This window comes from Silurus aristotelis (genome assembly GCF_946808225.1).
Source record: "Silurus aristotelis genome assembly, chromosome: 6".
NCBI lineage: Eukaryota > Metazoa > Chordata > Actinopteri > Siluriformes > Siluridae > Silurus > Silurus aristotelis.
This window is the reverse complement of record NC_139579.1, coordinates 15,793,211-15,806,502: the sequence shown is the minus strand read 5'-3', so window position 1 is coordinate 15,806,502 and position 13,292 is coordinate 15,793,211. Positions and strand designations below refer to the sequence as shown.

At 36.4% G+C, this 13,292-nt stretch overlaps 1 protein-coding gene and 1 long non-coding RNA gene across 6 annotated transcripts in view; one reads left to right on the top strand and one right to left on the bottom strand.

Moving 5' to 3' along the window:
- nhsl1a (NHS-like 1a) overlaps window positions 1–12,727 on the top strand; it is a 50,591-nt gene extending 37,864 nt beyond the window's left edge. For all 5 annotated transcript variants that reach the window (XM_083543568.1, XM_083543570.1, XM_083543572.1 and 2 more), the window contains exons 3-8: window positions 3,690–3,820; window positions 6,077–6,269; window positions 6,474–6,605; window positions 6,921–10,040; window positions 10,249–10,375; window positions 10,489–12,727. In XM_083543568.1, coding sequence (XP_083399694.1) covers window positions 3,690–3,820; window positions 6,077–6,269; window positions 6,474–6,605; window positions 6,921–10,040; window positions 10,249–10,375; window positions 10,489–11,080 — 4,295 coding nt within the window. In that variant the 3' untranslated portion in view covers window positions 11,081–12,727. The remainder of the gene's footprint in view (window positions 1–3,689; window positions 3,821–6,076; window positions 6,270–6,473; window positions 6,606–6,920; window positions 10,041–10,248; window positions 10,376–10,488) is intronic.
- Window positions 1–13,292, bottom strand: part of LOC310727394 — a 766,835-nt gene that overhangs the window by 583,516 nt on the left and 170,027 nt on the right. The gene's annotated exons all lie outside the window — the stretch shown is intronic.

The window sequence follows — 13,292 nt, the reverse complement described above, 5'->3', positions numbered from 1 at the left end:
GTAAGGCAGGACCTGTTCAAGGCTGAATATAAGTAAAGCTTATTTTATTATATTTCTAAATCATATTTTTGTATAAAAATACAATCTTGGTTGACCATTTTCAGTGCCACTCATGAAGCTCCTTACTGAGACAGTGGGTGATTCTTGGTCCCTTTTAGAGAGTCTTCTGAGTAAATATTTTTGGAAATGTGTTTTTCCAGTGTTTTTCCAGTTTTTTGCAGTAGAACATTAATATTTAGATTTCATGTGCATGTGTATGTGTGTATGCTGCCTGTGTATCAGCAGGAGGCAGGAGGAGCAGGTGGCCACCTGAGCACAGTTTCTGTCCCATTTTTGTGACCACTGACGTCTTAGCAAACAAACAGGAGCATTTGCTACTATGTACATGTAACAAATTTTAAAACAATTTTACATTTGTTAATAAACAAAGATATGGTTAGAATTCAAAACTTCTTCATTTGTTGTAAATAAATGAAAACTCATTTGAATCTTTCCTGAATGTTCAAATTAGTATGGCCAATTTATGGAAAGCTTTATAATAACTATAATTTCATTTTTTCTTTTCTTTTTTGATAAAAATACAATTACTGTGTTAATAAATGTAATAGTCAAAATAATTGGAAATAACATTTAATACCAAAGCTAAGTGTAATCTAATAATTTTATATGGGAGTCTTTTATAAGTAATTAAATTGTATAAGTAATGTATTTTTAGTTTAATACTGTGGTGGGGTCTGTGGCTGGGAAAGTTGTGTGTGTGTGTGTGTGTGTGTGTGTGTGTGTGTGTGTGTGTGTGTGTGTGTGTGTGTGTGTGTATTGAAGAGGTCAAAGTAATTATGTTAACTGAATGTGTGTGTGTGTAAGAACAGTATTTAATCCCCTTCTGCTGTGGTATTAGTAGGAAAGCTTGACACATGCACTCTCTCTCTCTCTCTCTCTCTCTCTCTCTCTCTCTCTCTCTCTCTCTCTCTCTCTCTCGCTTTCACTGTGTTTCTCAATTGGCAGCTATTTATTCTTGCACATGTACATATAGAAGATGTTTATTTTTTACTATTTATTTCTCATAGAGTATTTGTGTATATATTTTATTAGGGTTAGGAATTATAAATATAATGTATATAATATTAATACACCATTATACTGTATATTGTTATAGCACTATTTGCTAGCTCTAAATGTTCTATGAGTATAAACAGTATATGATGATTCTGTACTATGTGACTGACATTATTCGGCCTAGCAATGTATAGCTCATCAATTCTGGCACATGTCTAACGCGATCAGTATATATTAATATTATAGATAATGGATGCTTGTCATGACTTAAAGAATGTCTGAGGGAAGCACAGTTTGGGTCTAAAAAAAATGTATACTAAATAAATGTATTCAGGCTACAGTATTAAATTTAATTGGGGAGTTAAAGTGACAAAAAAATAGTTTGCCAGTGCCTACTTTGTTATTCCTTGTGTATACTGAAAGGGCAAAATTACTGGGACATGACGGGGACCTTATCATCGGTAATACAATAACTGGGGAAAAAAAAAAGATACAGCATTTTAGCAAGCAAATTTATTATACAATATATAGACAAAAGTATTGGGACAACAGACTTTTTATGTGGTAACAGCAAATTTTCCATTCACTTGATCCTGTTTCAGCATGATAATGACCCTGTGCACAAAGTGAGCTCCATGAAGATCTCGTTTACATGATTTAGATTTTCTTGAGTGGCCTGCTATAGAGCTCTGACCTCATCCCTATTAAAGACCTCTGTGATTAATTTAAATATTGACCTGCACCTCAGGCTTCCTCACCCCATCAGTACCACAAATCTCCACAACCACACTCCAAAATCAAGTGTTTTTGTTCCCACAGGGACTGTGTATACAATACAACGTTCTGTGTCCAGAAAGTAGGCCATGTAACTCACACTTGGGTTATGCTCAGGCTTGTTAAAGTAGTTGTTCTTCATCCCACATTAGTTGATCTACTGGAATGCTGCTAAAACCAATTTACACATCGTACATATTTATCACATCCAGAAGACCTATGAATAGCTACGTTTGCTTTTTCACCCGCGTATTATTTTTCACAACGACATGACCAGAGATGTTTTATAGTCCATATGTAGGATAGCTGAAAAGAACACTGGAACAGTGTCCTAGATAACAAAAATCGTATAAGACAGTAACCAAAGTGGGTTCATTAAGCTGATTGTAATGAAGGGTTATAAGCTGTAACATTGGACCAGTAGGGTCCAAAAGTCACTAGTATCAGCACTATTGAAAACGCTTACATTTGGCATTGTTTTACTTTTTAATTCAACAGTTTCCACTGCAATTGTATTATTGACAACAGATTGAGAAAAAAGTAAAATCTTTGAAGTAGTACTTTCTATGTCATCCTATTTGCTTTAATGACAGTGTGCACTCGAGCTGGATGAAGAAACCACAAGTTCAAATCCATAATCCATAATACAACAAATCTATGAGCCTTATCTGATCAATAGGTGAAATTATTACTAAAATAAAAAAAGACTAAAACAGATAACATGGTCCATATAACACATTTGCTTAAATCTTATCTTGAATATTAAATGCTGTTTCTATATGAGATATTGGACATTTCATAGTTTGTTTGAAATATTTCTTACAGCTTTTGTTTATTTCCTATTTTAGATTAAGAAAAATCTTTGATTTTCAGTGCAGTTTTAAAATTTTGGAATCCCACTGTATATGAGAAATGAGTACAAGGTATTATTAACAAAGCACTGTATATAACCTCTGTACTATACATGTACATATTACATAATATATCTTTTTTACTCCTCATTACATCTGCACTATTTTTTTTATCTATATGTATCTTTATATCCCTACTGTACATTCTGCCCAACTTTTCACATTCATGTATATGTGTATATAATGTGTGTGTGTGTGTGTATGTGTATATATATATATATATATATATATATATATATATATATATATATATATATATATATATATATATATATATATATATATAGTAGACTTGTTTATTCAGCTTGCACATTTCTTAAATGCCATAATCTTATAACCTTTCACTTCTGCACATTCCTCTTTAATGCTATAGCCTTAGAACCATTTGTCTGTACTTCTTAATGATGTACACACATCTCTGCACTGTTATAGCCTTTATATTTATTCACTGTACATATTCTTATATATATATATATATATATATATATATATATATATATATATATATATATATATATATATATATATATCACATGCTGTAAATATGCTACATGTTTATCTGCACTTTGCACGACTGCTACATTTTGCACTTAGTAGATGCCAAACTGCATTTCGTTGCTGTGTACCTGTACTATGCAATGACAAGTTCTATCTATCTATCTATCTATCTATCTATCTATCTATCTATCTATCTATCTATCTATCTATCTATCTATCTATCTATCTATCTATCTATCTATCTATCTATCTATCTATCTAATAATAATAGAACAATTTGATGCATGTTTTAGTGAGTTCAATGTTCAGTAACAGCTTTTATTGCAAACCCCTGTGTCCTCCTATGGACCTTTGTGATAAAAGGTTTTAACACATAAAACAGCAGCAATCAAGAACTTTTAATATATTGCGGTAATCGGACATCCACTCCCTTTTTTTCTTTTTTATCAGAATGTGACAAGCTGCAGAAAGATGACTTTTGTGTCTCCCAGTACTACTCCCAAGGCCCAACATTCTCCTCGCCTCTCTTGACTGATAGTGATGGGCAACTGGACCAAGTTGAGATTGAGAAGAAAAAAAAGGTAAACTTTCCAAGTACACAAGTGCACATACAGCACTTTTATTACTTTCTGTTGCCTACCTGTAAAAACCGCACTATGAAATATAATGAATAGCTCATATGAGCTGATTGATTTCTTCTAATAATATATACGTATTACCATATGCTGGAGATTAATCTCATTGTTCTTTAAAGTCAAAATGGTTGACACAATACTAATTTTGTAAAATAAAAAAAAACTAATTTTTTAAAAATATAATGGTTGGTAACGCATTTATTAACGTAATAAATCACGATTTGATTCCTGTTTCTGACTACAGTCTCAACGCGTGGACAGAATGCACATGCTCCATCAATGCACATGCTTCCATATTATTTGAAAACGAAATTATTTACTGCCCTCTAGTGGAACTTTGCTATTGGAATTGACAGTCAAATAATGAAATATAAACCTTAGTATAAAGTATAATTTACATACATTTGTAACTTTTATTCTTGTTCTCCCATCAAGCGGTCTAGAATACTAGACTGTTTGCCAGAGTATTGCCTCTCTTTCTGCTATCAGTTGAAACCTTGCAGGAAAAAGGTACGGATGTTGCTGGCTCTAGATTTGGGTAGCACTTTGTTCATATCTGAGAACGGGTAGATCTTCATCCTTTAAACAAAAAAAACCTCTAGCTGCTTCATGCACTATTCTAGTATCCAGTATTTGTGCAGAAATAATTCTGTTAGTTTAAACTTTTTAAAAGTTTTTTTACATTACGTTATTTTACATTTAATAGTATAATACCATCCCAAACACTACCATCCCAAAAACAGTCAGCTCCAGAATTACTTTGTAAAGATTTAGAAAAATTATAAATGTGGCGAAATATTAACATTTTAAATAAAAAATATCTAAGAAAGCTAACCTTTACATTTATAGTGCATTTTATTCTGAGAAAGAAAAATACTTCAAAATCATGTTACATTTTTGCAACCCATAAAAATGTGTATTTCTGGAGTGTGAATATGAGATAAAGAAGAGGCCAAATTTTGTTAGTCATCTTTTAACATGAGTAGTTTTTGAGAATAAAATTTAATGTGTGTTTCTGATAATAAGACAATGTCTAAACCTGAAATCAGCCATATTTTGCGTGAGAAATAATTCAGATATTTTAAACAGCTGGATCGTGCAGTCTATCTGGAAATGAATTCTTGTTGCTTTTGCCTGAGGTACTTTAAAGGGGATAGTTTTTTTGGGTGTCACCTATTCTCCAAATCTATTGTCAGACACCATCTTCATTCCAACCAACTATTTGCAAAGAAAGTGCCAGAAAAAAAGGCTTTTCTTTTATCTAAACACACATGCAAGCACCTGGAGTTACCTAAACACTAATTTTCGTAAAATAAATAATCATGGTGGTTTATTGTATAAAGAAGCATTTCTATATCAAGAGAGACCATTAAGTAAGAATGGAATCTCTCATAAAGTGGGTGTAGTTGTTTGATCCAAAAAAGGCTCTGGAGCCTTGTTAGTATACATGATAAGAATCTGGCTGTCTCTGCCAAGAAGCTATAAATGGGTGAGTATTACAATGACAACAGAAGACCAGTCTCCTGACTTAGACCCTATTTAAAAAGGTGGTGTTAGCTGAAGAGGGGTGTCTGCCAGAAAGGACAAAGGAGCCTGGCAGACATAGAGAGAGTCTTTATTGAGGGATATTTCATAATATTTACTTAAGACTCTTTTTGAGAATTGAAAAAGGTTGCGTTAATAATTCAAAGTGCTTTTATTGCTTTTTACTGTACTTAGAAATTAGAATACATTTTTAACCTGTTTTTACCAAGTAAGTTGGTACTAATCGGATACCAATATGTCTGGAGCTGGCTGTATTATATTTCTGTAACTATCTAATCTACAGAAAGTGAGCATAGAAATATATAAGTGATGCCAGCAAATTAATACTTTTTTTTAACCTCAGTTTGCTCAATTTTCTTCTATTACAACCAGTTTGGAGGCTCAGTGTTAAGCAGCCATTGTAAAATGGAGATCAAATTAGCATGAATAATTTAGAGGGCTATGCCAGAGCTTTCTGCACTGAGAAATGTTTCATTCAGTTTGTTCTCTTGCACAGAGTTCAAGGCAAAGTTTTTTTTTTTTAAAAATTTGGTTTTGTCTTTCTGGAAAATTATGAAATATAATTCCATTTCTGTGTCTGGATCCAGCCTCATTCACCAGACAAGAAGTTCTCCGAACCAAGTTCTCAGCATGTATAAGTGTATGTGTTGTGTTCAGTCATCAGAGACGTCAGCCGAAGAAGAGAAGCTGGTGTACTCCTTCAGGCCACAGACCCCTCTGCTGAATAACATCAGTGATATAAACAACCATAACAGCTGGAGTAAATGTCTACCCCTACCAACACCGGAGGAGAAAATGAGGCAGGAAGCACAATCTGTGACTACTGATATTGTCCCCATCAATATCACAGGTACAGCATTTCTTCAGAAATATTGTTAAAATATTTTTGGAAATTGTTGTAGTTTGTATACATTCTATACTATAGATTTATTTTAACATTTTGGAATCATCCAGGGCTTTGAGTACAGTTACTGTAAAAAGGAAGCATCATAAATAACCTGACTTGTTTTAACCTGCTTGCTGTGACTTGCTTGATTTCCTCACCTCATTACAGGAGAGAACTTTGACCGGCAGGCAAGTTTTCGTCGTACCATAATTAACACTGACACTATAATACGGAGGTCAAAGAGGGTGAAACGAAGGAAGACTATAACAGGGGTTCCAGACAACATCAAAAGAGAATTAGGTATGAAATCCTCTTAAAAATGTAGTTTGGTTTTAGTTGCATTCTATTAACATCTATGTAGTACGCAGTTCTCTTTTCTGAGCTTAACAAGCCAGAAAGTAACAGTTGAATAAATTTAAAGGTTTTTAAGGTCCTGTAAATTTGGTTTATTTGCATTTTTCAAAAAGTTGTGACCTCCTTCATTAAATCTTGGAGACCATGTAGAACTGTTTGTTACCATATGTTAAACTGCATGTTTAAGCATAACGTATGTTTATTTACTATGTTTGTACAAGATATGGCAAAATAATCATGTCAATACTTCTCTCCTTACAGCAAACAATGAACAAACTGAAAACAGATCTCAATCCATTTACACAACAGACCAGTACTCTACACTGGGCTCAATCAAGCATTTAGTCACGTGTGAATCTGGCTGCCAGACAGATGATATAAAGAATGCACCGCCCTCGATGCGTAGAATTCGTTCACAAAAGGGTCATGGCGTTACTACTCAAATGGCAAACATGTCTCTCTCGTCTTCTGGTAGCATCCCGAACATGAGTGACTGCAATGGTGCTGTCTCTACTCATCAACTTAATGCCAGTCTGCAAGGATTTCATAGTCTGCCTCGTCAGGGTGCTCGAATTTGTCTTCAAAAGCTCGAGGCAAATTGCAGCAGTTCTCCGTATTTGGCTGTTTTAGGCTCCACAAGCTCCTTACCCTACCAGGTTACCAGGCAAAATGTTAGCCCAGACTCAATGAATGAATCCCATAATGCAGCTTCAGGCTACATGGATTCCATTCACAGTAGTAGCACATCCTCTTTGAACGCTGGAATTGTTTTACAGGATTCAAGAAACCATAGTTCTGTCCACTCATCACAAAGCTTTGACACAGAAGAGGCCCCACTATATCCTATACCAAATGGCCCCTCGGATCAACCTTTTAGCAGTAGTGAAACCTCTTGTTCTGCCAGTTCCTCTTGCTGTCAGTCTCCAGCCTCCGTCCACATGGCTACAGAGACCCAGTCACAATGTAGTATGCTTGATGGAAGGAACTGTAGTTCCAGTAGTGTCTGTGAAGACTCTGACATATCAGAAGGGAGCATTCCTAGCTGCAGCACACTGACCACTGACCACTGGAAGTATAAACCTGCTTCAGTGGACCAATGTACCTCAAGATGTTCATCCTATAGCAGTAATGTTTGTAATAGTCTGGAACATTCACCCAGAAAGACAGATTCCTGGTTTTCTGTTTATAATGAGGGATTCTATAGCTCTATTCATTTGGTACCAGAGTATAAATCTTACAGTCATGGTTGCATCAACAAAGCAGAGGATGCAGGACAAAATTTGTATGAGTGTAAGGAGCACCACAGTCATGAAGACCGTGTAAGCCTGCATAGTAATCATTCTGTAACTCGCAGCATCTCTCTGCGAAAAACCAAAAAGCCCCCACTCCCTCCCAGAAGAACTGACTCGCTGCAACGCAAACCACAACAAAAAACATACCACAATGAGAAGGTGCTTAAAGAGCAACTGATCTCCAGTCTTAATGAATCACTGAAAAGTCACGGTGCCTCATTCTTTGGCCAGATGTCCTTTAGTGGATTAGAAGACTCTTGGGGACTGGGTCTAAGAAGCCAGAGCTCAGTTAGTGTAGCAAGCAGTGGAATGTCAGCACCAGCTGCTGTGTGTCCGACCACACCAACACACAGTGACAGCAGCAGTCAGCACTCAGAATACACTGAATCATGGGACATTTACATGGATTTTCCCCGCTCATGCTCTGATCATGGGCAATCCTTTCAAATTACGAGGCCTGTACATACCAAAGAGAATTCAAGAGGCTTAGATCATAATTTAATTCCATCAACTGCCTGCAACAAGACTGGGAAGAAATCCAAGGTGTCTGCATCACCAGACAAAGTCCAACTTTTGACTTCACCATCTAGTGGTTATTCAAGTCAGTCTATTACACCAACAGCAGGTACCCCAGTGACCTCACTTATGAGAGTCAAATCTCTATCAGAAAGGCCCAAACCAAAAGTCCCAGAAAGAAAGTCCTCACTACGGTCCTATGTATCCCCTTACTCTACATCCCTGTCTTCAAATTCATCAGAGTCTGTCAGGAGCCTTCCAACACCTCCTCTGCTTCAAATATTGCCTGGTTTAGTCATCCCTCAGTCTAGTTCAGCTATTCCTATGCCCAGTTTAATTAAGACCACTGTATCCCCAATCATGCCATTATCATCTCCTCTGTCTATAAGCTCTCTGCCAGAGCCATCTACAATTCCAGAAAAATGTCAAACATTCATAAGCTCTTCATCTAACTCTCCTTCCCCTACATCTGAAGCCTCATCTCTGATGCTGATTGAAAATAAAATGAGCCATCCACAACTCCCACCACCTCCACCTCTTCCTATTTCATCAAATATTCACACTCAGTCTTTCACCCCACCTTTGCCTGGGACAGGTTTTCAAACCGTAACCATTTTAAAAGCAACAAATTCCCCTATAGTTTTGGATACAACGAAAAAGGTAAATGAACTAATCTCTAGGCAGTCTGACAGACCTGCAGGAAATGAAAGGCCAGTCATTTCTGCACAAGCTCTCCAGAGGGTACAGCTCCGACCAATAAAGCTTATGAAATTGGAAAATATTTTTACAGATATTATAACAACAGTTTGTGGCTCAGAAAACCAAGATCATAAGATGCCCAGGACAAATACAGACAAACCTGTTGAAACAGAGGTTGACCAAAATATTATTGTACCTGATTCTGTATGTCCACTTCAGAATGGCATAGAGACAACAGATTTACCATCAAAGAAGTCCACACCTACAAAGTTGGCCCCTAACACAACTGTTTTACCTAAACCAGTGAGCAGTACCAATTCTAGTGAAAACATTCTAGAATCCCCACATGGCTCTGGACCTCTAAGTACATCTCCTGCCTCCTCCAGTGTTTTACAGTCCACAGTTACGCCATGTGCCTCTATTGGTACACTCCATGATCAGAGGTCTCCAATATCACCTGAAAAAAAATCCAATCACTCTTTGATTAGCCCACCCATTTTGCACCAGCCTGCTTCGAATGGTCTTGTGCAGCTTGAAGTTACTGATTTAACAATGTCCTTAGAGCCAGAGACCCTACACAGCACTTCTCTGGCAGATGCTGTTAATCAGTATGAAAATCAACTACATCTTGAGTTTGACGTTAAGAGTGATTCCCAGCATTCTACATCTGTCAGTCCACAAAGACACTCACTCAGCAGTGAAATCTCCTCAGACAGTCTAATTGACCCACAGCTCACTAACTTGACTCTTGATGACCAAGATATTGGATTGTGTGATTCAGATATTGGACTGAGTGATAAAGGCATTGCAGACGATAGCTTAAGTAGTAGCTCAGGGTCGGTCAACTTCAAAGAGGAAGACAATTATGAAAATGGTGAGATTCTTTAATGGCTTCATGTAAAATTTTCAACATAACTGAGCTTATTGCATACAGCTAGAAATGTTTGCAGAAGTGTAGTCCTGTATTTTTCCAGATCATTTTGCATTTGACTCATATTCAGTTTTAGTTTTACTGTTAGCATATCAGACTTATTTCATAGAAAAGTAAACAGATACATATGTTTTGGTGTTGTGTGTCCTAGATGCTGTTTTTGACTCTGGAACAGATAGCTCTTCTCCAACTTTCAGCAGTACTGGAGAAGATATCGAGGAAATAATGACACCTACATGTCCACGAACTACTGATGACCTTTTTGCAGCAATCCATAGGTATCCCAAATCTTATATCTTCTATAACTCGGATGCAGCATTAGAGCTCCCACTTGAAACTAATAATAGAACATCAACAAAATCTGTTAAGTTGCAATTTTTATCATCCACAGGTCAAAGAGAAAGGTTCTAGGGCGTTGCGATTCTGAGGAGGAACGTTCCCGTGGTTTTATATCGCCACCCATCACACCAACAAGTTTCAGCCCTAGCATTGCTCGGATGCCCCGGCAGAACAGTTACAGCCAGCGTAGGCTGCGCCGTTCCAACACTAGTAATGACAGCTTCAAAGCCCTACTCCTGAAGAAGGGCAGTCGGTCAGAGCCTGGTTTCCGAATGTCTGCTACAGAGATGTTAAAATGCACTGACCCTAGGCTACAGAGATCCACTGCAGAGGCCTCATCTCCCTTTTTAACTCAGTGCACCTCCCCGGGGAGAAGCAGGAAAGCATCGGAGGAGTGGGCACGTACAGAGGGTGCATTGCCTCGTTTTTCGCCATCACTTTCACACTCCAAATATGGGCGCTCCAGTACTCCACCCTGTGCTGCCAGCAGCCGGTATAACTCCCGTAGTCGCATCCCTAGTGGACCTATGACTGTGATATGCGAGAAGGAAGGGGAAGTGACAGAGTCAGTAGACTGTTGTAACATTCCTTTCCCTGTGTCACTGTCCTCCAGTGGCACAGTGTGTGCTCAGGGCAGCACTTAGACCAAAGCTGTTCGAACCAATCTTGAGATTGTAGAAAAATTGTTACACTCAACTACAGATCACTAAGATCTTGCTCGCTTCACACACTCGGCCCCCTGTAGCCAAAGAGAGATGTGGAAAAGGGGAAGTGGATTCTACAACTTTATTTTCATTCTTCTCTATAGGAAGCTTTTTAAATTTCACATGAAATGTCTAATTATTCCCAGAGGTTTACCTTTTTTCCATCTATTTTCTCTATTTGCAGGTTAGGAAGAGCAGGTTAAACGTAAGTTTCATTTTGGCATGTTAAGAAGGAAGGATTCAGGTGAAATGTGAGAGGTTTTGTTTAGATAGCTTGTTCTTGATTAGTTGATGACCAAATCAAGCATGTGTTGGAAATAACAGCACATCCTACCAACACAAATGATAAGTTAAAGAGGTTTAGGTCAAAAGTATGGAGTGAAATACTGTATGTATGAGAAGGTCTTAGTTAACACGAGAACACTAATAACTGTAAAAAATGAAGTTGTTAAGGAATGTATAAGGAGATGTGTATATGTACAGTCGGATAAAAGTAGAGGCTTTTGGAGGTATTTAGAAATATTGAACTTCAACACAGTAGATTTGCACTACATTTCAAATCCCAATTACTATTGTGTCCAACAATTTTCAGTTTATAGAGAATGTTTTTGAATGGGCACATGTTCAAATGCTTTCATACTTTTTTTTTTAAACCAAAACATGTAGTGTATAATATTACCAAGCAATCTAATCCTCTTTTCTTTACGTATATGAAAAGAATACAGGTGCTGTATGCTCAATATCATATGCATATTTAGACTGCTTGGGTTAGAACACATATATTGCTAGTACTGGCCCTCAGTGAAAAATTACTACACTTTTGTATTAATGTTGCTTCAGAGGTACTGTATAGTATGGAAACCTTGAAGTGCAAAAGAAATGAACAAAAAACATTTGGCAATGACGCAAATGCAAAAGAAACAGATAAAAGACAAATTAAAGATTGGAAGGGAAATCAATGAACACAAGTGCAAATAAAATAAAAAACACTAATAAATCTGAAGGCATGATATTAAATTCAGAAGCAATGGCAGCAATTGAGAAAACCAGCAACATATTCTATTATAAAAGCACTTTTTTCTTAGTAATTATTATTATTATTATTATTAGAGGACTAAAATTTCCTAGGATTTTATTTTTCATTTGTTGTAGTTTTTATGTATTGTTCATTTATTTTGCACTTCAACGATTTCCCATTAAAGCCTTGTATATTCTATTTGTTCTAGTTCAAAAACTCCATTTACCATATCCGCAATAGCCTGAGAGTAGATATATAATACTGCTGGGGTGAAACCTATGAAAAGCCTGATTCTTTTCAATGCAATAAAGTTTGTTGACCAATTTTCTGTGATATTTTACATGTATAGCCTTAAACTGCACAAGAAACAGGGATATACTTGTATCCAGATGTATAATAAAAATCTAAATACATATTATTGCGATATTCCAGTAGATTTGATTAAAAAGACCAACCAAAATAGGTTTAGACATGACTAAACGGATTTTATCATTAAACTGCTGTCATTTTCATTCATTGTACTACAAAAGCAATCAATTAAATAAATGGCTTGCTGATTTATAATTATAGATATGTGAGTTTTGTCAGTCACTGGTAATTCACAAGTAATTTAAGATATAAGACATTGCTTTTGGTCAAAACAGGAAAAAGTGTGAAAATTGTGAAAAATGTGAAATTATTCTTATTTTATTGTTTTCACCTCAATGATTACACCCATATTTGTACTCGTTAAACACCCCATTCTAGATGTAATTGGTCTTTACTGTTAAAACAACATCAATTTTTTTTACTAGATTTTGGAGTGTTGCTATAGGGTTTTGTGCTCAGTTCATTACAAAAGCATTGGTGATGTTTGCCACTGATGTTGGTGAGAAGGCCAGCCTGCTCAGATCATCCCATAGGTGCTTAGTAAGATTAAGTTTAGGTCTTTTTGCAGGGCACGTGAGCACTTCTACACCAACCTGGATTTTTGGACCTTACTTTGTTATTTTAGAACACGTTTGTGCTTCTTAGTTCCAGTGAACAGGAAAACTTAATGCTACAACATATAAAGACATCCCACAATTCTCATAGTTATGTGTTTCTAAGTTTGATTTGGGAAGAAATTACTTTCTTTCGGCTTCTCCCATTAGG